The following is a 21,702-nucleotide window of genomic DNA, read 5'->3' as shown; positions in this document are numbered from 1 at the left end:
CAGCAGGAAGTGCTCACCGCAGTCGCTCGGGGTAGACAAAATGTACATCTGTCCAGAACCTCTCCATGTAGCTTGCATATTTATGCTTCCCCGTCGCCTTGAACAGAGCAATCCATGCAGGCATTATTGCCTCAATGCCTCCAATATCTCCCGCATTGGCATGATAGGAGAACTCCTCGTACAGCGAAAAATACTGATGCATGAGCATGATGTTTTCGTGTTGCTGATCGCGTACATCGGCACTGCGGTTGCGCATAGCATAGAGGTTCTGCACCCCGGCAACGTACTTGGGGACCATACGGTGGGCTATGGTGACAAGCTGCTCGAATGTCGGTGTCTGGCGAGCAAAGTCATCCAGATTGTCCACTCCTTGACCACGATATTGCGAGCGGGCCTCCGTACGCCAACAATCCAGCCGCAGTACGATTCCGGTGTGCAATATCACCTCGTGCATCTGGCGAAACTTCGGCTTTGAACCTATCTGGCCTGTTTCTCGTGGGCGTAGCATCCCCACAAAATGCATGAGACTGTTCTCATCGCGACGCGACTCGGGTGGTTGTATGAACATGCGCCAGATATCGTCTGCACAGGCCATCTTCGAGTGAAATATACCTGGGACAAAGATGGCAAACTGATGGCGGCGAAGGGCTGTCTGCTTGATGCTGCGGCGCTTTTGGATAGCCTGTACCCACTCAGCCGTTCCGAGATCACCATGGACAAGCACTACATGCTCTGATATGTCCACTATGTCTTCATCTGCCTCCGTGGCCTCGGGGTCTCCGATCCCTGCCTGTTTGAGCAAGTCCGCGATCGCCTGGATGTTGCCGTCGACCTTTGACTGATTTATATCCATGCACCGAACGGGGTGGTAGGTGAGCTTTACAACAGGGATCTGTTCGACGGCTTCTGGGTTGGGTAACAAAGGAATGAATTGTCGGAAATATTCTGGGCCATGTCGGAAGAGTGCGTCGAGAAAAAGCCATGCTGTGAAGCGGGCGCTACGGGACAAACCCGATGGATGTGGAGGATCGGGATGGAGTGTCAGGAGGTTCTCGTACGAATATCGTGGCGGCGGGTTTGGGCTGTAGAGGACACTCGGATTGAGCCACGACGTCTCCCATAGCCTACGTGAGCAGCGTAGGTCGTCAGGCTGGACACCATGCTCGAGCTTGATGATGAGCCCTGATGTAAGGTGGACAAGACGATCCCCCGATTTCTCGATGGTAGGTGTCATGGTTCTGAGTGTCAGCTCACAGTTGTCGTATGCGAGCATCGCGCGGAGGGACTGCCCGAGCTGGCGAACATTTCTCGCACTCTCTCGGGACAGCGAGTGAACGGCATTATTGATCGAAGACGGCGAGATTGAGATGCCCATGTGAGCGAGTGCCTTGATGACCTTGTCTGGTGTATTGCAGGAATGGAAGAAGATCGCGTTTACGGCAGCGAACGCGTTGCATTGTTGGTTGAGCGAGTGCATGATTACAGACAGTATAACTACTGTCTTCTGCGGAAGGCAAAGTTGATTAGGACGAGAGTAAGAGCATGTGCACTCGCAATCTGGCTCACTAGATGACATAAGGCTCGCTGCAATTTCAATCGAGCATCCTTCGCAGGAGCTGAGGGATCGGCGCCTTCTCGAACATCGCCTCCGCCGAGCTCTTGAAGCTCCCGCCACAACTCCAGCTCATCCGGACTGAGAGTTTGATCCTCGGAATCTCCCTCCGCTAGGCCGGTCCAGAGCTCTCGGCCTGACAAGAGGAACACAATGAGTTCCCATAGTTCGGGAGCCAGGGACCGCATTCGTGCAGCCATGTCCTCAATGCGGAAATCAAGGACTTGTTCGGCTTTCATGTGCACGGCACCGAGATGCCATCCGTTGTCCTTGTCCGTCAGCTCGCGCGCGACACGATGGTAATGTGCTTTCATTTCTTGATGCGCCCAACGCCGTGTCACGGCAGACGTCCGAGTATTCCGCGCAGACGCCGCGAGAATAAGGCCAAGATTGGCATTGAGACCTTCGAAGAAGGTGAACCCGGCGAAGGTCTTGTCATCGAGTGATTCCAGAACGAGCTCAGACAGTGACACACGAGCTTCAAGGAGAGCTTTTCGAATGAACTGGATTTGCGCGAGAGATATCATCGCCCGGGACGTACAAAACGCACTCGTCCGTTGTACATATGCAGTGCACGCGTTCGCGCAATTGAACATCGCTCGAGGCGCAGGTAATTACATAATCTCGGTCATTGATCGACTCGCCAAATTGGGGGGTATGCAGCCGGGGCTCCGTTTGTTTGTATATGTTTTGTGCCAGCCGCCAGAGGGGGGTAAAGGGGAATAAGATTACGGAGATTCAGGATCGGGCGGGGATAGAAATATTTGATGGGATGTGGCTGAGGTGTGGCGGGTCAGGATAGGGACACAAAACATGAATTGCGGTCTCGAAATTCATCCCCTCTACCCCCCGAAGGCGGATGGGGAGGAGCCTGGCCTACATAGCCATTCGGGATCTGCTCGAGCGTCCGACGATCTGCTCGAACTCAACTCCGAGTCAGCCTGGCACCGACACCTGTGTGGAGGTCCTTTACCTCGTAGTCTGACAATAGCTTCGCAAGTATATCCGGTCGACTCATTCAGCGCCGGAGCCAGCAGCACCTGTCATTGCAAAACATCCATTCCAAGTTTCGAACCCTTCTTTCACTGCCCTTGATAGATGCGCTCGACGTCCCTGTCATGGCCTCCGCAATAGACCATTGTGACGGGTATATTATTCTCGCCATATTAGTGATTAGCAGAGAGTACCGATCATACCTATGGACGGGTGGTATATATGCCTTGGCGGCTCCGAAGTCAGTGGTACTGTACTCCTACTGCGCACTGCAGTCCAACGCACTGACACAATGTCGAGCGTACCAGCTGCGGAACTTGTACCTTACTTCAATAGCATGTGAGTAGAATGCTTCTAGTGCACCGCATGAATCGAAACTAACATAGTGTTCCGGAGGTTCACGCAGGGCTGTCTCAATGCAGCAGTCGTAGGTAAGTGCTCACACCACCTGTCGAAAGTTTGAAGTCTGCTACTACGGAGTATAGCGTTCCTCATCTACGACTACGTCCTCACGCTTGGCCGCGAAGTTGAGCTGTTTTGGTGCGGAAGAGGAGCTGTGGTGGCCAAAGCTGTTTTTCTCATTCTTCGGATATCCGTCCTCGGAAACGCGATCACAACTATCCTCACGACCTACGTCACAAAGTATGACCTTACTGTGAGTACTGCGTCGTTCTGGTTGCATGCTCAGACACTCAGAGGCTTCACGAGTAAAGATTGAAGGGTAAGAAGCGCGCATAGTGAAAGTAGGCATGTGTTCGACTTCTGACGCTCCATATGTCAGTTGTTCTACCACGAACGACTCGTGGGCGGCACTCTGGCTGGCCGGTACATTCGCTATAGCAGGTCCGCTTTTTTTTTCTTCTCATTGGGAATCAAAGGCACTCATTTGGCGCCTTCCCCAGAAGCTGTCACCGCTCTACGCGCCTACGCGGTTAGCGGTGGTCAATGGATATGGACAATCGTCACGTCGGTGCTGGCTTTTGCAAACTTTGCTTTGACCGCTGTAGGTTTCACCTGCACGCCTTTGCCACTGGCTAATAACCTGCCATATTTCCCCCAAGTACACTCATCTAAGGCCTTCGTACCGTTTAGTCGAACTGCAATCATCTTGGACCTGCTGGGAAACGGTAGATGTTTCCCCGACGCAAAGCACAATGTAGGTATCGCCCAACAATCGGATGAAACCACACTGAGCAAAGCGTTGAATCCCCAGATGTGATTGGTTTGATGACGGATGTATTCATTGCGTTTCTGACTACTTATTGCAGTAACACTGGCGATACTCATATCCACCGCGCTGGCTGACGCTATCGTCATCATTGCAACGTGGGTGCGCACGGCTAAAACTGTCATACTTCAGGTGAGGAGGGGATTATGGAGACATTCCATTTCTTGGCTTCTATTCAGAGACGGTGCGTTCTTTCAAATTGTCAGAAACGGCATGGGCAGCTGAAGACACTGATATGTATCGCCCTTCCTAGGGACCATATACTTTCTGTACGTCCCTGTCTGAGAACATTCCAACGCGCAGCGTCTTGAGTTAGCTTCAGCGCGGTGTTTCTTCTGAGCCTTCTGATTGGCATCATTGGTCAGAAATTCGGTGTGGATTAGGCTGTATGGTCCCCGGTCCTCGAAACTGAAAACATTTCTATCCAAAACCTCAGCTTCCTCGCCAACCTGGTCTTGCCGCAAGTATCCATTCACGTTCTGCTCATCCCCATGACGACATATTCTGACGCCATTGTCGTAGACTCCAATTAGTCCTGATATCTCGGTTGTTGATCAATTTGCGTGAAGCACCCGAGGGTGACATCTACATTGGCTCCCAAGATCCGCCTGTCGGGAGCGATGGGTTTCCGGAATATGCAGCCGAGGCGTCGACTCTTAGATTCGAACATGCGGTCACCGTTCATGATGAGGAAGCATCTGGTACGTTCGTTCCTGTCGCCTCAGAGCTTGGAGTGCGAACTGATGTGCAAATGCAGCACAAGTTGAAGAGCATACCGGTGCCGATGCGCGCGATAACTGGGTTGATGCCGCTCAGTTGGATGTGCACGAAGAGCTTCGTGACAATGCTGAATGACCCGTGACCGTTACCCTACCTCCGGTAATCCTATGACTGTCCAGAGACATCTGGCAGATGGTCACCGGGCTGCTCGAGCCATGTATATGCACTACTTATGGATAATAGAAAGCAACCGTGTACATCATGGCGTTGCGAGCCAGAGAAACATGCCTTTTGCAAGAGCCGAGTTCCGGTATATCAGTCTCAGCCTACTGCGCTGGATGCTGCGCATCTCTTAGGAGAAATAAACAGAAACGAAAATGGCTTGACTGTTCAAACGTTCGAACAGATGTCACATAGTCGGCTCCGTCGAAAGGAGCTCCAGTCGCTGACGACATCAATTACTCTCTTAGCATCGTCCACCACAAACTTCATGACAACGAGTAAGACTGCCGACACGCCGACCACGAACAATAGCTAGTACGCTTCGTCCTTTTCATCCTCATACCTCCCAGCTGCGGCAGCGTGCAACGCGGCAATGGAGCGTCGGAGGCTGGTAACAAGAACAGGATCAACACTCGCAGGTTGAGCACGGAGGTATACGCACCTAATTTGCTCATCGTAGTACTCTCTGATTTCGCGGTACCGCTTCAGGCGCAGACGCTTATGGAGTAGAACGAGCATGACGATCGTAGCGGACATGGCTATACATCGTGCAAAGCGTCAGTTAGCTCAAACGGCGCCTTCAAGAGCGTGTTACCTAAGAGAACGCTGAGTGCGACAACGCCGTATTGCCAAGTAGCTACGTGCAGGGGCATTTCCGGTGGATCGATGCAAGTTCCAGAGGTACCACAATTGTGCTATCAGGTTGTGATCAGACCCGGTCGTCAGGTATGCATGTGATGTGAACGTACGCTCTGGCACTCGCGATCCGTATCGCACTCCGCGCCCAAACTCTTAGTCAGGACGCATTGTGTGCTGTTCCGGTCGCAATACAACCTTGGCGACTGGCAATTGTCCCGAGTGATCGTATTGCTGTACTGCTGTCCGTCTGGGCCGTCTACGATGTACGTCACGTCGTCGAGGAGGCACGTATGCCCGAGCGAGACATTCGCGTACCTGCACGACGGTCAGCCTCTCATACATTCGCTTCCGTCAAGGTCCTTTCACTCACATGCACGTCGACTTCAGACAGATCGACCCGTTGACATTCCAATTACTCGCGAGGCTCTGCCATTTCGGCGGCGGCGCACACTGGTCGTCCCGGTTCATCTGGCATGCCTGGCCAAGCCCGACGAGGGTCTCGCACCCACTTCCGTCATCAGGGCAGAAACTACCTCCAGAGCACAGCGGCGGAAGTGGCTGGTCCTCGCCGTAACCGAACGGGAACTCGTCTCGGCGGCAGCGGCGGGGCTGACAGGTACCATTCGTGGCAGTGGTGGATGAAGTCGAGTTGGCCGTAGCAGAGGTCGAGTTCGATGATACGGAGCAGAACGCCGTGTCGGAGCAGTCGCTGAGGAAGGTGTGCGAAGAGGGGTCGAGCCGGCTATTGGAGGTAGAACACGCGCCGCCTTCTTCGACATCTCCGGCAAGAGTCAGCAAAGGGATGCTGAGGGTGAAGATCCCGAGACAACGAGATACCAGCATCGGTCCTTCTGCAGTAACGGAGTCCTGAGCACGACTAGCGAGAAACAAACAGAAGCCGACCTGTCACTTGTTCTATCTTCGCCTGGTAGCCCGCTCAGCCATGATCCCGATCGTTGTAGACGTACCCAGTTTCGGTTCAGACCAATAGAGTGGCACCGAATATCCCAGCAGTGCACGGTTGCACACACTTGGCTTGAGGTGGACGGTGGTGGCAGTGCAGTCGTCTCACTTAGCTTCCCGGACAGGGAGACGTCACAATCCAAAACGTAGAAAGCCATCGCATAGCATATCACAGGAACATCGGAAGAGCACAGCTCTCAGAAGCATATCCACGACGAGGAACCGTTAGAGTGAGGTTGCCGCTCGCGTCCAGTACAACATGCACACCACCCAGGTTCACGTCTTTAGGCGTGAAAGCGATTTCCCAGCTGAAATGCGCTGCGGAGAGGTCATCAGCACGCAACTTGAGATGGCGCAGGAGTGGACACATACCATCGTGTTCCAAATGCCACGCATCCGCCACGATGGCCAGCCTGCAGCCGCGCTTGACGTATACGGTAACCATCTCTGTCGAGATACCCTTCGGCACCCGCGCACAAAAGGTGTACTGATCAGAGGACCGCTGCATGAGCATCGACGCGCGCCGCGCGCACCGTCTCGCGTGTGCGATGGGCGATTCCGGTGACGACGCGGCCGCTTGCTCTTCTTGCGGAACCAGAGACGAGGAGAGTTTGGATTTGGACGAGGCGCGGTCCGCCTCAGAGGTAGGCTCCAGTTGCAAAGACGACGTAGATAACAAAGAAGCAAGAGAATGCAAAGACGACGCTGACGACAGTGTCGGTCCCAGGGAGATCCCGCTCCCGATGCTTGCCTCCGGAATTGTGATCTTCATTTTTGCGATTGAGGAAGACAGAACGTCTACGTCGGGTTCGTCTCCAGAGACTCGGTTGCTCTTCGCCAATGGCAACAGAGTTGCTCGCTCCTGCACTGGTGAAAGCGCTGCCAGACTGAAGGAAGCCGCCCGAGATGTCGACTTCACGGAACCGCTTGGTGTACGTCTACTGTCATTTCCAGACGTGTAGCCGAGAGGTGAGACTTTGAATGTGATCAGAAGCAAGGAAAATAACTGGTGGACCGAAACTCACAAGGGTTGGACGACCTGCGCCGCACGCTCGACCTATGTCCTAGTGACGCCAGCTCCCCTTTCTTCTCCGCAAATCTGTGTCCTGCATTCTGGGATAAGGAGGTGCTGCCAGATGTGTCGCAGGCGGAGGACTTGGGGGAAGAGTTTGCGAGCGTGCCTGCGCTGCGACTTTGAGAAAGACCTAAGAAATTAGCAGGTGTTGCGAGCGAAGTTAGTCGGACGCGGGTCTTATTAAGAACAGACATGGCGCAAAAGATGGAGAACGAACAGTCAGGGGACACAGTAAAGGTGTAGCGATACCAGTCCGGAGATGGATGGCGAGTGAGGCTGCAGGCTCGTTTCAGTGTTGACCGCCATTACACTCGAGGCGGCCCCACAGCCTGTGCCGCAGCAGCCGCACACAGGTGATAGGCAAAGGGAACATATTAACCTGGCGCACAAGCAGGATGAAAGAGTACTTGGTCATCGCCGTTGGACTCATGGACGTTCAATGGACATTCACTTACTGGACAGTACTCATGTCACGGTCGGTGACAGCACGCGCAGAACAGAGTCACGGTCACGTCAGCAGTCGCACCGTGACACTGACGGAGTCCAATTCAACATTTCAATCGCTTCCTCTACTACCCAGCGTACGCCTCTCTACCATGACTCCAGGTGTCCTAGTTCGACCTAAATCACCTGTCATTCCCGGTTCTGACTGCCAGTCTCGAGTTCTGGTATCACCGCTTTCTGGGTGATTATAGCGGTCTGCACTCTGCATCTAAGAACCGGTCATCGGGCTGTTCATACCTCTGGGAGGCAGAGGCTCAGCGAGGATATCACTCATGCGACTTGCTCGATGTCCTACTGGAGCAAGCGAACATGAAATCACTCGACGTTGCTGTAGAGAGTTTTGGCAGCAACTGTGAAAGTTCACGCCACCACCAGACCACAGCTCCGACACCACCGATCTCTGTCAGATCTGCGGTGGGCGTGACACGGGCGTTACCGGCCAGCCCGCCCTCCCGAGCGTCGTCCGTGAGCGAATTGCCATGAATAGTAGGAGTGTCACGGCCCGTCACTCGGCGTCACACTCTCGACCAGCCCCACGGAGCCCCACCACCACCAGACCTCAGCTCCACCTCCACCGTTCAATTCAACTTCAACAGTTGTTTCCAAAACTCTCTTGTGTCGAGTATCCTCCCGAACGTCTGGCCACTCGTCCTTCATGCATCATGACACACGGAGGTTTATGTGTGTGAGTGTCGTCATTCCTGTTCGTCTTGTTACTCTGTTGTGGAGCTCTCGATAGTACTGTGGCGAGCTTGGACCTACGTCCGTGTTCCTATCCACTGGAGCTGTATACGTCACTCAGAAAGATGTTACATATATCTTCACGATCAGCTGTTCCCGACACTTAGAGCATGGCCGACTTAGCTATGTGTGCTGGGTGTGCTTTGGTCATTCGCAGTGAGTAGTCCCGCTCACGTGAATGACATTGTATGATTATTCCTGAAAATACCTAGACAGGCCTTCTAGCAGGTGATCGCACGAACATGCTTCCAAAGACATGTCAAGGCATTCGCTTCTGAGGTGTCCTAGTCCTTGGCAGCCATTTGCGATGCACTTCAGCAGTCTGTGGACGACGCAGCCAGCACACGTCTCACAGTGGGTTTCCCGCACTGACGCATTTAGAACGATTGACTCTTGCGGGTTTCCTGCGGCAGAAGCTCCTTAGGTAGGTCTACACGTTCATCCTAAGTTTGATCGCTGAACCTGTCCCTGCACGTAGAAAAGCTGTCTTAGCACCGCATCTCAGATCCATCTCGAGTATTACTCAATGCGTACCTGAGTTGTCTCATATTTACTGAGTTCCTGACAATATGAAGTAAACGTCAACTAAGAGGCAGCGGTCGGGCCAAGCTGGATTCCGAGCACGTCGCGCTATGCGATTCTATCGGCCGTCGCGGCTAACAACTATATGACCCTGCATATGACTCGCATTGAGATTACTTCCTCATATGCGTATGTACCTCGACCAACAGAGCTCGGCGGAATGTGAGTGCATCACCCTGCGTCCGTGGGCGGGATGGCTTCGGATCTACGACGTGGACTGTCTCAAGCTCGTATTCGAACCACAGTGCAAATGCCTTAGACGGTATGTCATAAGGTTCGCTTTCGGTCTCTTCTCATCTATCGTTTCGTGCTGATGAAAGAACTCAGATGCACTGCCATGACCTCGAATCAGTCGCCAGATCCGTCCGCCGACATATGCTATACTGCCTACCCTTCCGTGAAGTGCTCAGTGGAGGTTTGCTCAAGGTCGCAGATACGTCCGATGTACGGCCTTTATGAGTCGGCGCATCTCAGCGAGCGGTCTCGGAGCGCGTGCATGCGCATTCAGCGGTGTCGTGTTATCCTCATGATGCGCTCAAGATAATCGTAATGTGGTGATCTTTCCGCGGCTGGAACATTCCTGGTATGTATCCTTGCGCGAAACTGTCACTTTAAGCATCATTTCTGACACACACCTGTATCACAGCAAGCTCCGGTGCCTCAAATCCACCTTCAAACGTTAATTAATACCTGTGTTGCCGTTCGGACGCAAGTAGACACGTCCCGAACGTCAAACCGTCCGTACTGGGAAGTGCAGACATCTCTGCCTGACTTCGTAACGATCGTCAGCGTTAAGTCAGGCCGATCTCCACCTCGGAGCAGATTGCATATATGGACAACTGCCGCTCGCTGTCGCGCTAATGTGCGCCCGCAACAGCCGCGCGTTTCAGCATGCTCCAGGTATCATCGCTTCCCATATAAATGCGCTACGGTCGGCCTCAGCAGATGACCATCACTCACCCACGTATTGATAACTACTAGACCATGGCAGTAAGCAGTCCCTCAACGATTATCCTGTCGCTCTGCTGACCTGCGTACTTAACAGTCATCAGACTCTACAGCATATACTGTGCGTCGGCCCCGTTCCTCTGGTTGTGTTGTCCATTAACACCATCCGTCATTTCTGCAGCAGGAGCACTTCAAACAGACACTGCAGGCACTGGTTGACGAGGATGACCGCCTGAAGCCGTTTTTTACTCTGTTGCAGGCAGTCGAAGAACCGGATGCTGATCACCGAGAAGACGTCTTGCGAGCCTTCACTGAGCTCCAGAACTCAAACGAAGCTGAGGGGCACGGTCCGAGCAAGAAGGCCGACGCCGAGACTGGGCTCCACGTCTTCGAGCTGCATCCATTTGCTGAAATGGTACAGCTAGGGCACGAGATCGAAGGCGAGGTCTTGCATGTTGTGCACGGCTTGAAGCCCCATGACAAGCAACCTAGCTTCAGCAACTGGGGAAAGACTGTGTCGTATGACCCCGGATATACACTGGTGATTCGCACGATCCGCGGTGTATGTGAAGTGGTGAAATGGGCGGCGAAGAAGGGGAAGAAGGTTCGCGTGGCTGGATTCCGCCACACTTGGGGGTAGGTCTTTCGTTCCACTTTGTCTTCCCGTGTCTAACTGGGTAACACGAAGCGAACTGTTCGGTGCCCAAGGCGACGTCATGATCATGTTCCTGCCCATCGAGAGCCTGACGAAACTCCCGTACAAGCAACCTCCATCTGACTGGAAGACGGAACTGTCTGGCATCGAGGTCGTCAAATCCGTCGCGGGCCGCGCCGCTCCGTCAGGTCATGCCTTCTGCAAGATCATGGCGGGGACCACGAATGACCAGCTGCGCGAATGGAGCTTCAACAACAAGACGTGGTCTATCCCGTTCAATGTCATCATGGTCGAGATCACGTTCGGTGGGAGCAACGCACCGATATGTCATGGCTCGGGCTTCTCGAGCACGACGCTCTCTGACCTCGTTGTGGAGATCACGTACGTCGACGCGCACGGCGAGCTACAGACTGTGAACGACCCCGACGAGCTCCGTGCTGCAAGTGGGTGCTTTGGCTTGCTTGGCGTCGTCGTCTCTATCACCTTGCAGCTCGACGCCATGGGAGTGGCTGAGCTAGTGCCCGTCCATACTCCGTTGCCTCTCGCGATCCCTCCGCCGAAGGGTTATGCCATTCCGAAGCAGGTACAAAGCATGATCGAGAAGTCCAAGATCACAGAGGCGCAACTCGAGGACGCGAGGACGGACTTCGTCCGGAGGTGCGAGGAGGACTACTACCTGGAATGGTTCTGGTTCCCGTACCAGGAACATGTCTGGATTAACACATGGAATAGTACGTCTCGCGTTCGTGGAATTATGCGGCGCAGTGAGCTCAATCTATAACAGAGTACCCCATGACCCCCAAGGACGGAAATCTGGATCCTTACCCTGGTGATAGTTGGTTCGATGGCGTGAAGTCTCAGGAGGTGCGCACATGATCTTCTCCGCTGGACATCTCGCTGATGCGCATTCAGCTACAATCGACTGCCGCAGAGGTTGTCACCAGCTTCTTCCTGTGGAAAGACGTCCCAGGCTACATGCAAGCATGGCTATTCGGAGTCGCATCGATGGCCGCGATGCCCAACATCACTGATCCGAAGAAAGCTATCAAGACCTACGTTAGCGAGGCTGTACATTTCAGGAGAGGAATCCGTAAGCACATCACATTCATCCGTAGTGACGCTCGCTCTAATGTTGTATACCGTTCACAAAGAGAACTTCCGGTGCTGGGATACGGAGTGGGAGGTCCCCGTCCCTTCGATACAAGGGAAGAGAGACTACGATGCTATCCAGCGCGCATGGTAAGTGTATGCTCCGTGTCTTCTGTCCATCCGATGCCGACATTGGCGCAGGTGGGATGGGATCTCCGCAATGTACAGTCAAGCACACGATGCGCCGGCTCGCATTGCGCTGGAGATGCGACTAACAGGTGCCTCCGACGTTATCCTCGCGCCTCAACGAACGAACGCGCTTGGTACGGTGTCGATCGAGGTGCTGACCACTCTAGCAACGCCCAAAGACATGTGGGCCGACTTCATGCAGCTCGTCGCGGACAAGTGGACTGGTTATGACTCGAAGGGTGCAGATGACCGCCGGCTTCTCCCTCGGCCGCATTGGGCGAAACAGTGGGATGGATTGCAGGTCCGCGGCAAGCCTGTCGTGCAGTACTTGAAGGAAGATGCATACGGTGAGGCATTTGTGGAATTTAGGGATACCTTCCAGCGAATAGTCACCACTCGAGGTTGCTCGGTGGGAGAGACTCGCTCTCGCTTTGGCAATGCGCTGATGGACAGCTTGGTCTTCGGTCCTGTCTAGATCGTAGTATGTACAGTATGTCTTCGTGCATGACTAACATCATACGAGCCTTCTGCTCTACTCTATTTAGTATGTGTAATTTGATTACTGTTGTGACAGCGATGGACGACCTCGGATGCGTGTGATCCTACGTTCACCTTATGCTTTTGTCAAGTGCTTTGGCATCGACATCTTTGCTGCGAGTTCACACTCAGACGAGATTTAAGGAAATCGCTGCATATGACTTCGAAAGGGGATGTCTGCGCCGCACGCCAACTGTACCATGTACATACGACCGAATGCTTGCCAGTGGGTGGCTACTGTACAGAATGACTCCCGTAGGAAAGCCCCTCTCGAACTCGAGACTTCAAGGTAGACAACGTGGCTCCGACGTTTGAATCCGTTGGGGCTACGTAGCCGCAGTTGATACCCGAATACATCTTGAGCAGTCCGTACGCATGTAGAGATTCGTGCGCGTGTGCGACCCCGCTTGCTATTTGAGTGCATCCGCCTCCAGATTCCCGACACCAATCGGGCGTTCGTCGTCGTCGCCAATTGCAACTTCTGCCATCTCGACGTCCTCTTCATCTTCGAAGGTCTCCAGAGTCGGAGATTCGTCCGTGTCCATGCCGGATGTGGTGCGAGGCACGAAGAAGACGTCTGACATCTGAGTAGGGAGGTCCGCTCCCGTGCTGTGACCGGAAGTACTCAGTGACCGGATGGCGGCGTCGGAGTATGCCACCTGACGAAGATTGATGAGTAGCCGCGACAGCAAGATGAGGGATAGACTGAGGGATCCACGTCAGTCGCAATGTCAACAGGGCGCGATGCAATGAAGCCACGGACGGGAAGATCAAGCTTGTGAAGAATTGTATTCGCTGGTAAGAATACGGTCAGCCCGCAAGAATGATGAGTGACGGTAAAGTCACGTACATCGAACCACCAAAGGAGGATGTCGATGAGGTTGAGGACGAGAATCACACTGCAGAGGCATATCAGATATACCGGCAGACTCGGCCATGTGACTGAACGCACGAGAAGTACAGTGTGCCTGTAAAGTGCCACAATGAGATCGTGGACTACATGCACGAGTTTCGACCACTTACCGTCTCGCAGCAGATACCAGGAGACAGAGCTGGTCAGAAACCCGCTCTTTGCACTGAATCTTGCCGATTGGAACAGATTGAACCACGTAGCGGACACGACGAGTATATCGGAAAGAATGACACCAAGACGGCTGGCCAGAGCAACTGTGGTTTTAAGTTGACTTGTCAGTATAAAACATGAATTCGTTGAAGGACCACGGTACCTCTGAAATTAACCGTCATTCAACATCAGCAAAGCGGTATGTGACGAGATACTCACTTATTCGCCGAGTGGGGAGATATAGTGGACAGAACAGCACAAACGGTTGTTGTCGGCACCGATTTGACTAGGTAGTATGCGGTAGTTAATAAGTACTACAGGGGCCGTGGTAAGCTATTGCGAATGAACGTGATGGATTACACATACTCACAATGTTAATGAGTACTGGCAGTAGACCCAATGTGAGGGTCAACAGTGAGAGGAGCCAGTTACGCTCCGTCACGGCAAAGACACGAATAGCGGATATAACTTGAAACTAACGTCATTACAAGCGAGAACCCCCATACAAGCCACCTTTACCTGCGATCATGGTGTAACCGAGCAAAGTGAGCGTTGCATTCCAGATACTGTATGACTTGCAGCTGGTGAATGGCGTATTATTACGAGACATGCGCACTTGAACTGTTCGCCTCACCCTGTCAACTGTCAGACCTTGAGCAGAAGACCCTTTGGTGATAGCGATGCTACGTACGGTCACGGTTGCTTCCGGCACATAATTCCCTGCGATGCTCGTCGCTGCGATGGCTAGTAGGATAAGGCGGATTTGAAAGAGAATGAGGGCGGAAGCAGAGGATAGCTTGGTGTTCCAAAAGAGAGCGACTTCGTTTGAAAGAGTGAGGAGGTACTCATAAAGAGTGAGAGCTGTGGATGCATAACTCTGCATGAGTAACCTATGACGGGCAAAACGAGCTCATAGCTTGCCGAGTGCTGCCGATGCGAGACACTTAGCAACGAACCTAGTCATGATTCCAATTAGAATACAATCGACGGTCTGGAGGACTTGAACATACGCAGTATGAAGCTCAGCCGCGAGCAGCGCAAGCTCTGCTGCGGGTGCGCCGGGCGTGGTCGCGTTCATCCGTCGGCTGGATGGGCGAAGCTGGGTGCACCCAACGTTCGAGGCCGGAGATCCTCGCAGCGCTATGGATGGCGTCGACTTATAATCCAACTGATCTGAGAGAAGGACTGTCAGGGCGAACAACGGATGTGTTATGTACGGCATTCCCCATGATGGGGAAAACGCCACGGCCCCCACCAGCCGCATCAGGGATGCCGTAAAAGGTCAAGTCCTGCCTTCAGCCCGCTTACCACAGCACGTGCAGCGCAGTCGCATCCTACGAAACATCGGACCGGTGATGGAAACGAACCGCGGGAATGCAGCACAAGTGAAACTACACAGCGGGCAATACGCGCAGACATGATGCTATGGGCCTTGATGTTCCAGCCTATCCAGCTTGTATCCAGCCTTGCCTTCGCAGGAATTACCGGGCGGAGGATACGTTGAGGTATGTTTGACACCGTGCGAGCTGATCGAATACATACACACCTTTCCTCTTTCGACAGCCCCACCGTTGTAAGTCAATTCACGCGTACCATTGCAATCCGCACAAAATGTAAGGGACTGAGACGTGCGGCATGTTGTGCAGTTAGCTATGAGTATCAACTGAATTTGAAAGGAGGAAGGCAAGCGGCCGGAGTGAGCAGCCTTCCTGGGTTTGCGTCTTCGACTCTCGGCCAAGAGGGAACTGGCATGACGATGTCCACTTTTCTGTGTCAATGCCCCTGCGTCGTCGTATCAAAACGTGGGCATGCTTACCAATACAACATACTTATCTCTATACTTGTATAATGATAATCCAGCACTGGCAGTCCCGAATTTCGATGTCGTAGCCGTGCAGTGACGTGTGGCGACTGGATCCTCCTACTCTGGGTCGACGCCGTCGAGACAAAGTTCCTTCAATTGGGGGAACTTGGACGATGTGTCCCTGTTCGTGTGATGATTGCGAGCTACGTGAGTGAAATCAACGTCCCGTCGTATTCATTGTTCTTTAATTGACAAGCCCTGCAGCACAGTCGGTCCAATAATCAATAACTAGAGAACAGTTGTGTGCATTACGGCCCGTGTCAGAGAATGGATTCTGCCAGTGAATGGATCTGCTCAAGATGACGCGCGGGATACCATCAAACCTAAATTTAACAGTGATCGATGATATAATCATGATCAGTGATGCATATGGTTCAACGTTCAAACGTTCAATATCAATTCTTGCCTAGTCCCTCGTCGGACCATGATTCTGTGACTTGTCAAATGATCGAGACTCGATGCACCGCACGTTCATGAGGAGAAGGCTAGGAGGCATGTAACTATTCACTGAGAGTCCCGCGCAGGTCTCCCGAGTAAGTAGACACAATCTCCAGCCTCCAGGGCGCACTACGGCTTATAGTAGATCTATCCGGCGATGGAACCCCGTTCAGCCTAGCCTGCCAAAACGATCGGCAAGAGGAGCCAAAGAGGAGGAGCATTCCTAGAGTGTATCACTGGGTGCATCACTGATCAGGTCAACCTGGTGAGACCTGGTGAGACATGCGGGAGACTCGCAGCGACGGTCCTTCCTACTTGGGTACATGAAGCCGCGTTGAGCGAGTCGTCTGTCGATCCTGACTATCCGCTGCGATGTCAATGGCAGAGGCTGCCATTTATGCACAAGAGGCGTACGTATCTTGCAGCATGCGCACCGTTTCGATTCTGACAAACATTGTCATTGGTTAGATTCACGTCGTCTTGTGTCGACGTTGCATCCAACGGTTCGTGCTACAGCTGAGCGGACGTACGATGTGCAAGTGATAGACTCGTGGACAATCCCTGCAGCGCTCCTGCTATATGAATACATTACCACGTCAGACAGCGAAATCTCACTGTTCTGGGTCAGAAAATGGCCTGCCTCAATTGTGTTTTTCCTCGTACGCTTCTTGATGCTGGCGACAGCACTTTTTGGCCTAGCCACGATGGCGTCTGCAGAAATCACGAATGTACGTCTCAATCAGTCACTACGCGCCACGAAGCACACGACTCAGATCCTTTGTAGCTCAGCAGGTAGGCTAATAGTCGCTTTTCCATCCGACCTTGAACGAGCATCATGCAGCTGCATGGCATCGATAATATTCTCCATGTTTATCCAGTTCACCAGTTTGGCGATGATCGCGGGTGAGCAGCATGATGAATCACCATTGCCAACAACTCGTCATGAAGCTCCGCCTCCAGTGGTCTCAGCCATGCGAGTCTATGCTGTAAACGGCCATCGATGGCTGGCTGCAGCTTTCACACTCATTGTCGGTGCGGCACCCGTCGGTGTCAACGTGGTTTGTGTCTAAATCGCGAGTCGAACCTCCTGTGCTTATCGTGCTTACAGTATGCTGCAAGCCAAGCCTCGATCTACCTCACGGACGGAATATGCTCATACCATACAATGACAACCAGCAGAGAGGGGTTCATGTATGTATGGCATATGTGGCGGCTTGCGACTCTCCTGCTCATGAACCCTGTCCGACAGCTGTTGTTATCTCTTCCCTGTCAGACCAGCAGCATACTAATATATCTGGCATTCAGTTGCTCTCCTGTCTCGTCTATGTACCATCACTAGGGGAGCTCAGACTGAACGGGCAAGGGTACGGGTACGGGCAAGGGTAGGTCACGGGGACGGTCCGGCCGCGCGGCAACCGTAGGGTTAGCAGTAGGGGCTGCCACGTAACGTTAGGATTTGTGCCTGTTTGTGCAGCGGTAATTGAACAATACTTTGGTCCCGACAAGGTATATAGAGCACGTACATCCGTTTAGGTAGCATCATAGGAGGCAGCTGGATCGTCATCGCAACATCCTCTAATACTTCGAAAACATATACCTAAGTAGGAGAGTACGTGTTTCTGCTTTCGGAAATGTTATGTTACCCGATTAGTATATTCCGCTTTCGGCAGGCGCTGGCACTTTCCCGCACTCGAGTTCAGCTGTAGTAGGCTATATTAGGTGCATCGTGCGTACATTATTTACGAGCCATGTTGATTGTCATCAAAATGATTTTTCTCTTTGTTAGCCTGTGACTGGGAACCATACTGATTGTACTATCGAAATACTGTCTGTAACAAAGAGCAGTGGCGTAGAAGCTCGAAGAACTAGGCTAGGGTTAACGGTGGCAGCATCTACGCTAATTGTGGCTAACCCTACAGTCGCCGTGCGGCCGGACCGTCCCGTGACGTGCCCTTGCCCGTACCCGTACCCTTGCCCGTTCAGTCTGAGCTCCCCTACTTGTGATATCATCGTCGTCACTACCATCTGGGTCGAGACATACGGACTAATGAAGACCCACGTACGACCGCGCTCGTACAGGCAATCGTTGATATGGTATCTCCTAAGAGATGGTACGAAAATCTCACCACTTACATGTATACTCGCCTTCTGACATAGGTGTTAATCAGGAACTATATATTTCATGTAAGTACAGGACCCACACGGAGGATATCCGCGTTGATCATCTCCGACAGCCTCATGTTGGTACTCAACATTGTCGACATCTGCCTCGTGTACTTCGACGTTCGTCCTTCTCCTTTCTCTCTGCGCTCTTTCAAATGCTCATGGGAGACGCACAGGACGAAGTCGACTTTATTCACAGCATCATTCTCCCGTGAGCTCCGCGCATACCCCCGCCAAATAGGCGCATATTGACTACTGACCCGCAGGTTCTCGCTGATCCTCATATCCCGGCTCCTGATCAATCTCCGCGAAGTCGCGTACCGCAGAGACATGGATCGTACGACTTTGTCAACATCCTCCTTCGAGATAGAGACGCCATTCGAGATATCCACCGTCTTCTTCGATCCAGCTGTGGAAATACCGGAGGAATGCTTTCGCGATGAGGGCGCGGACGAAATCGAGATGATACACAGGCTCAGGGAAGTATGAGTTGCCAACGAACGATCGTCAACTGTAGCTATATGTTGCGTCACGCGGAGTATGCAAGTGCGTTGTTTTCAGCGACCAGGAACTTATCCTCGACTGGGGTCATTGTTCGCCGGTGGCGTCTCTAGTCGTCTCCCCGAGTAATGTTAATCGACAGTAAGTGCCAAAATCAGGTTGTGGAATACATATAGAGACGATGCTTGAGCCCGGTAATGATTACCTGTCTAATATCATTCCGAAGGGCAGCATTATTGCTTCGAAGGCGACCGTGGCCGCGTGGGTAAGTGTCGATTCAACATGCTACTGTTCACTTCATCTTCTTGTTCTACTTTGATGTCCGTCGCGTGTTTCCTAGGCTCTCACATGCACACCTCGCAGACACTCACGATCAACACCTATGTAGGGGCTCGACAATTTCATCGCCAGGATCATCCTTCCGTAAGCTGCTGCCTCGCTCGAAGCAACTGACCGGTCCCATCAACCACGGCAGGTTCACCCTGATCCTCATGTCGCGCTCCTCATCAACTTGCGCGAAGCCGCACATCGTGACGTCAACCTCACATCGGCGAGCTCGCCGTATTTTTGATCCGAGATCCCGTCCGAATTAACGAGTATCGACTTCAACTCGGGCAGACAGCGGGCCAGGGAATTGAATTAGACGCCCAACTTATACAGGAAGTCCCCTGCATCAATGACGTCGAGGGGGTTCAGACGGTTTGTACAGCATAGTAGGAAATCGAAGGCGGATGGTGTAAATTCTGGTTTGAATCTTGTATAACACACGACTGGGAAGCTGAGCACATGATGAACCTGGTTAGTGCGAGCAAACTCGATGTGGCAGACTGAAGCATTCTCCTGACTGGGAGGCGAAGAGAAAGAGGAGAGCAATGTACGAATCTTTCGGAGTGCGCACCTCATGTGTGCAGCGGCTGACACTGGCACTTGATGGCGATGGGCGTCCGACGTATGAGTCACATCCCCTTGATGAGGCTTGCACGAAGGTGGCTGACACGACAGTGGGTGAATCGGCGGTGCGATGAACGTACACTTGATTCTTGTACCAGACTGTCAAAAACATTCCTAGAGAAGGCGGCTGTTCCTCCGAAAGCGAGAAATAAGAAGGTAAGTCATGATAGTGAGCGTTCGTCGCTGCTGCTTTCTAACATCGCTACTGCAGCAATTTCTTTCTTGCCTGGCAACATGAACACGAATCTGCAGGTGCAACCTCCGTCCGCCACACAAGCAAACAGACCAGGATCTGCAGAAACCGTGGAGACACAAGAAGACGTAGAAGCTCACCACAAGCACAATCAACTCTGCCGAGTCCTGACCCGCCTGGACCACGAAGACCTGAGTAGCGCAGAGAGGGTCTCCGCCGTGGTTGGACTATGGCTATCCATGACAATTCCCGGAGTGGGCACGTACGCGTTCAGCGGGTTTCTCGCCCTCACGCTCGGACAAGCCGTCTTGCGCGCGACCCATCCGGGAGACCCGAGTTATGCCACCAACATTCGGTCTACGATGCAGATCGGCGCGGTCGGCAGCGGCGTACTTGGTGTCGCAATTTGGACCGTCATCCTCATGGCTCTGCTCCTCGCGACCCTTGCCAGGAAGGTCAAAACCTTCGCAAACATGATGAACATGTCGACATCCATACGAAAAGACCTCGGATCCCTCGCTTTCTACACTGCGGTCGGGGCAGCCAGTGGCCCTCTGGGAGTCGCCATACTGAAGCACCATAGGAGTGCGAGCGAGCGAGCGGACATGTTGGACGTGAGCCATGCAGCTAAGGCAGGGGCGTTCGGGTGGTTTCTCCTCGCAGTGTCGTGGTTGCTTAATCACCAGTCGAACATGTTGAAGAGCAGAGAGTCGGAGCGTTGACGATCTGGTGTACAAGTTGTGTAAAGTGTATGCGGCATATTGTAGTGCGGGAAGAGGCAACGAAGAGATTACTTATGTAAGTCGACTCGACCGACTGACTGAGGAGGAGGAGGAGGAGGAGGAGGAGGGGGTCCAGCCACCGACCCACAACACGCACGGGCGCCATCGGCGGTATTGAGTTGGTCGGCCTTTGCCGGAGCTCCTCGAGCCAGCCTGCACTTGGGAACGCGTACCTCGACATCTCATCCAAATTCCAGTGCATTTGGCTTCCAGCGAGTAGCAATTGTGACGGGCGGAGCTCTCGCTACTCGTGTGCAGCTGAATGTCGTTTGGGCAACTTCGATCGACTCGGAAATCCGACTTCCCGAGTGCAACGTCTTGGCAACGTCACGGATCAACCAACGTTCAACGTTCAACTGTGGTACGCCCTTTCTTGAGTTCACACATTCAGCTATTTGATGATTGTTCAGCTTGGGAGAAACCTCAGTGGCTGTTGGACCACGCGCGGTCTCAGCAAGCTTGGTTATGGCGAGTTAATCAGCACTGAGTGGACGACAAAACGTGCAACGACTTTGAACGAACCTGCCTCTAAACTCAGTAGCAGGAAGATCCCAGTGTCAGAGCCGGAGGGGTATTCTTACAAGCTATGGTCAGGACGCGAATTGCGCGATGGAGCCAACTGCGGGGATATCCGGTAAACCATGTCTTGTTGAATATGGACGGCTCTGGAGTCTGGACCGCGATACGCGCGAATCCGTCGGACCGTAAGCACCTCATTTTCATCTCCTGATGAAAACTCCGTGCATACTTTGCTAGGCAATACGTACATGCATACAAACGAATATGTCATCGATTTTGTGGACTGACAGCTTCTACCTGCAGTTGGCTTGGCCAGGTAGCTACGGAAGTAATGCACCATGTGCCCAAGAAACTCACAACTCAATATTCCCTCCAGGCGGTACCTATACGGTGTGTCTTCAATTTGTCGGTGTCCGTGTCATTTCTCGTATGCAAGTCGACCGTTGTTGGCGTCAATGGTGGTTGAAGGCGCTGTTCATACATCCTGAAGCGTGTGGACGGAAGTCGGAGGAGGTATGTGTCATTCAATCA

General features: G+C 52.9%; 8 protein-coding genes across 8 annotated transcripts; 4 read left to right on the top strand and 4 right to left on the bottom strand.

The window, feature by feature from the left end:
• Positions 1-13: 13 nt before the first annotated feature.
• Positions 14-2,139, bottom strand: B0H18DRAFT_1125428 (uncharacterized protein; the record flags this gene model as incomplete). The annotated part of the gene is made up of 2 exons (XM_048035016.1): positions 14-1,504; positions 1,567-2,139. The coding sequence occupies 2 exons, from the start codon at positions 2,137-2,139 to the stop codon at positions 14-16; spliced, it is 2,064 nt and encodes a 687-aa protein (XP_047886676.1).
• A 513-nt stretch (positions 2,140-2,652) lies between these two features.
• B0H18DRAFT_1108289 (uncharacterized protein) lies at positions 2,653-4,803 on the top strand. Its single transcript, XM_048032739.1, has 10 exons — positions 2,653-2,846; positions 2,914-2,944; positions 3,002-3,036; positions 3,091-3,260; positions 3,387-3,765; positions 3,874-3,935; positions 3,966-4,017; positions 4,087-4,102; positions 4,356-4,534; positions 4,591-4,803. The coding sequence occupies exons 1-10, from the start codon at positions 2,828-2,830 to the stop codon at positions 4,686-4,688; spliced, it is 1,041 nt and encodes a 346-aa protein (XP_047886675.1). The 5' UTR covers positions 2,653-2,827; the 3' UTR covers positions 4,689-4,803.
• A 199-nt stretch (positions 4,804-5,002) lies between these two features.
• B0H18DRAFT_1144257 (uncharacterized protein) lies at positions 5,003-6,257 on the bottom strand (the record flags this gene model as incomplete). Its single annotated transcript, XM_048035674.1, has 4 exons — positions 5,003-5,314; positions 5,371-5,470; positions 5,525-5,729; positions 5,785-6,257. The coding sequence occupies 4 exons, from the start codon at positions 6,255-6,257 to the stop codon at positions 5,088-5,090; spliced, it is 1,005 nt and encodes a 334-aa protein (XP_047886674.1). The 3' UTR covers positions 5,003-5,087.
• Positions 6,258-6,546: 289 nt separating this feature from the next.
• B0H18DRAFT_886818 (uncharacterized protein) lies at positions 6,547-6,891 on the bottom strand (the record flags this gene model as incomplete). The annotated part of the gene is made up of 2 exons (XM_048041147.1): positions 6,547-6,695; positions 6,750-6,891. The coding sequence occupies 2 exons, from the start codon at positions 6,889-6,891 to the stop codon at positions 6,547-6,549; spliced, it is 291 nt and encodes a 96-aa protein (XP_047886673.1).
• A 3,292-nt stretch (positions 6,892-10,183) lies between these two features.
• B0H18DRAFT_1044638 (uncharacterized protein) lies at positions 10,184-12,748 on the top strand. Its single transcript, XM_048030735.1, has 9 exons — positions 10,184-10,269; positions 10,325-10,348; positions 10,409-10,863; positions 10,916-11,611; positions 11,632-11,633; positions 11,667-11,746; positions 11,795-11,972; positions 12,034-12,121; positions 12,173-12,748. Exons 1-9 carry the CDS (start codon positions 10,264-10,266, stop codon positions 12,633-12,635), a joined length of 1,992 nt encoding a protein of 663 aa, XP_047886672.1. The 5' UTR covers positions 10,184-10,263; the 3' UTR covers positions 12,636-12,748.
• An 87-nt stretch (positions 12,749-12,835) lies between these two features.
• Positions 12,836-14,402, bottom strand: B0H18DRAFT_1044635 (uncharacterized protein). Its single transcript, XM_048030734.1, has 8 exons — positions 14,280-14,402; positions 14,131-14,228; positions 13,980-14,074; positions 13,721-13,866; positions 13,650-13,665; positions 13,548-13,596; positions 13,461-13,492; positions 12,836-13,402 (listed from the first exon to the last, which is right to left on the bottom strand). The coding sequence occupies exons 1-8, from the start codon at positions 14,368-14,370 to the stop codon at positions 13,108-13,110; spliced, it is 822 nt and encodes a 273-aa protein (XP_047886671.1). The 5' UTR covers positions 14,371-14,402; the 3' UTR covers positions 12,836-13,107.
• A 1,630-nt stretch (positions 14,403-16,032) lies between these two features.
• B0H18DRAFT_1044628 (uncharacterized protein) lies at positions 16,033-18,866 on the top strand. The gene is made up of 13 exons (XM_048030733.1): positions 16,033-16,472; positions 16,531-16,565; positions 16,630-16,804; positions 16,904-16,965; positions 17,023-17,120; positions 17,171-17,253; positions 17,276-17,277; positions 17,368-17,396; positions 18,059-18,173; positions 18,231-18,246; positions 18,297-18,345; positions 18,402-18,436; positions 18,492-18,866. Exons 1-13 carry the CDS (start codon positions 16,435-16,437, stop codon positions 18,712-18,714), a joined length of 960 nt encoding a protein of 319 aa, XP_047886670.1. The 5' UTR covers positions 16,033-16,434; the 3' UTR covers positions 18,715-18,866.
• Positions 18,867-20,010: 1,144 nt separating this feature from the next.
• On the top strand, positions 20,011-20,720 carry B0H18DRAFT_1044615 (uncharacterized protein; the record flags this gene model as incomplete). Its single annotated transcript, XM_048030732.1, has 1 exon — positions 20,011-20,720. A coding segment is annotated over one exon (582 nt), but the record flags the coding sequence as incomplete, so codon positions are not given.
• Positions 20,721-21,702: the final 982 nt, after the last annotated feature.

Source organism: Fomitopsis serialis (assembly GCF_022376445.1).
Source record: "Fomitopsis serialis strain Sig1Antser10 chromosome Unknown B0H18scaffold_154, whole genome shotgun sequence".
Taxonomy (NCBI): Eukaryota; Fungi; Basidiomycota; class Agaricomycetes; order Polyporales; family Fomitopsidaceae; genus Fomitopsis; species Fomitopsis serialis.
The sequence above is the reverse complement of the archived record's forward strand: the minus strand, read 5'-3'. Positions and strand labels throughout refer to the sequence as shown.

Excerpts from the sequence above, each read along its gene's own strand:
- B0H18DRAFT_1108289 (XM_048032739.1), top strand. Across the intron at positions 3,766-3,873 it reads CGACGCAAAGCACAATGTAG|TAACACTGGCGATACTCATA; the intron begins GTATCGCCCAAC and ends TACTTATTGCAG. Across the intron at positions 3,936-3,965 it reads TCGTCATCATTGCAACGTGG|GTGAGGAGGGGATTATGGAG; the intron begins GTGCGCACGGCT and ends GTCATACTTCAG.
- B0H18DRAFT_1044638 (XM_048030735.1), top strand. Across the intron at positions 11,747-11,794 it reads ATGGCGTGAAGTCTCAGGAG|CTACAATCGACTGCCGCAGA; the intron begins GTGCGCACATGA and ends ATGCGCATTCAG. Across the intron at positions 11,973-12,033 it reads ACATTTCAGGAGAGGAATCC|AGAACTTCCGGTGCTGGGAT; the intron begins GTAAGCACATCA and ends CCGTTCACAAAG.
- B0H18DRAFT_1044635 (XM_048030734.1), bottom strand. The coding sequence starts at position 14,370 with ATGTCTCGTAATAATACGCCATTCACCAGCTGCAAGTCATACAGTATC. Across the intron at positions 14,075-14,130 it reads TGCCAGTACTCATTAACATT|TACTTATTAACTACCGCATA; the intron begins GTGAGTATGTGT and ends CGGCCCCTGTAG. Across the intron at positions 13,493-13,547 it reads TCCTCCTTTGGTGGTTCGAT|CGAATACAATTCTTCACAAG; the intron begins GTACGTGACTTT and ends TATTCTTACCAG.
- B0H18DRAFT_1044628 (XM_048030733.1), top strand. The coding sequence starts at position 16,435 with ATGTCAATGGCAGAGGCTGCCATTTATGCACAAGAGGC. Across the intron at positions 16,566-16,629 it reads TGTCGACGTTGCATCCAACG|CGCTCCTGCTATATGAATAC; the intron begins GTTCGTGCTACA and ends CAATCCCTGCAG. Across the intron at positions 16,966-17,022 it reads CAGTTTGGCGATGATCGCGG|TGGTCTCAGCCATGCGAGTC; the intron begins GTGAGCAGCATG and ends CTCCGCCTCCAG.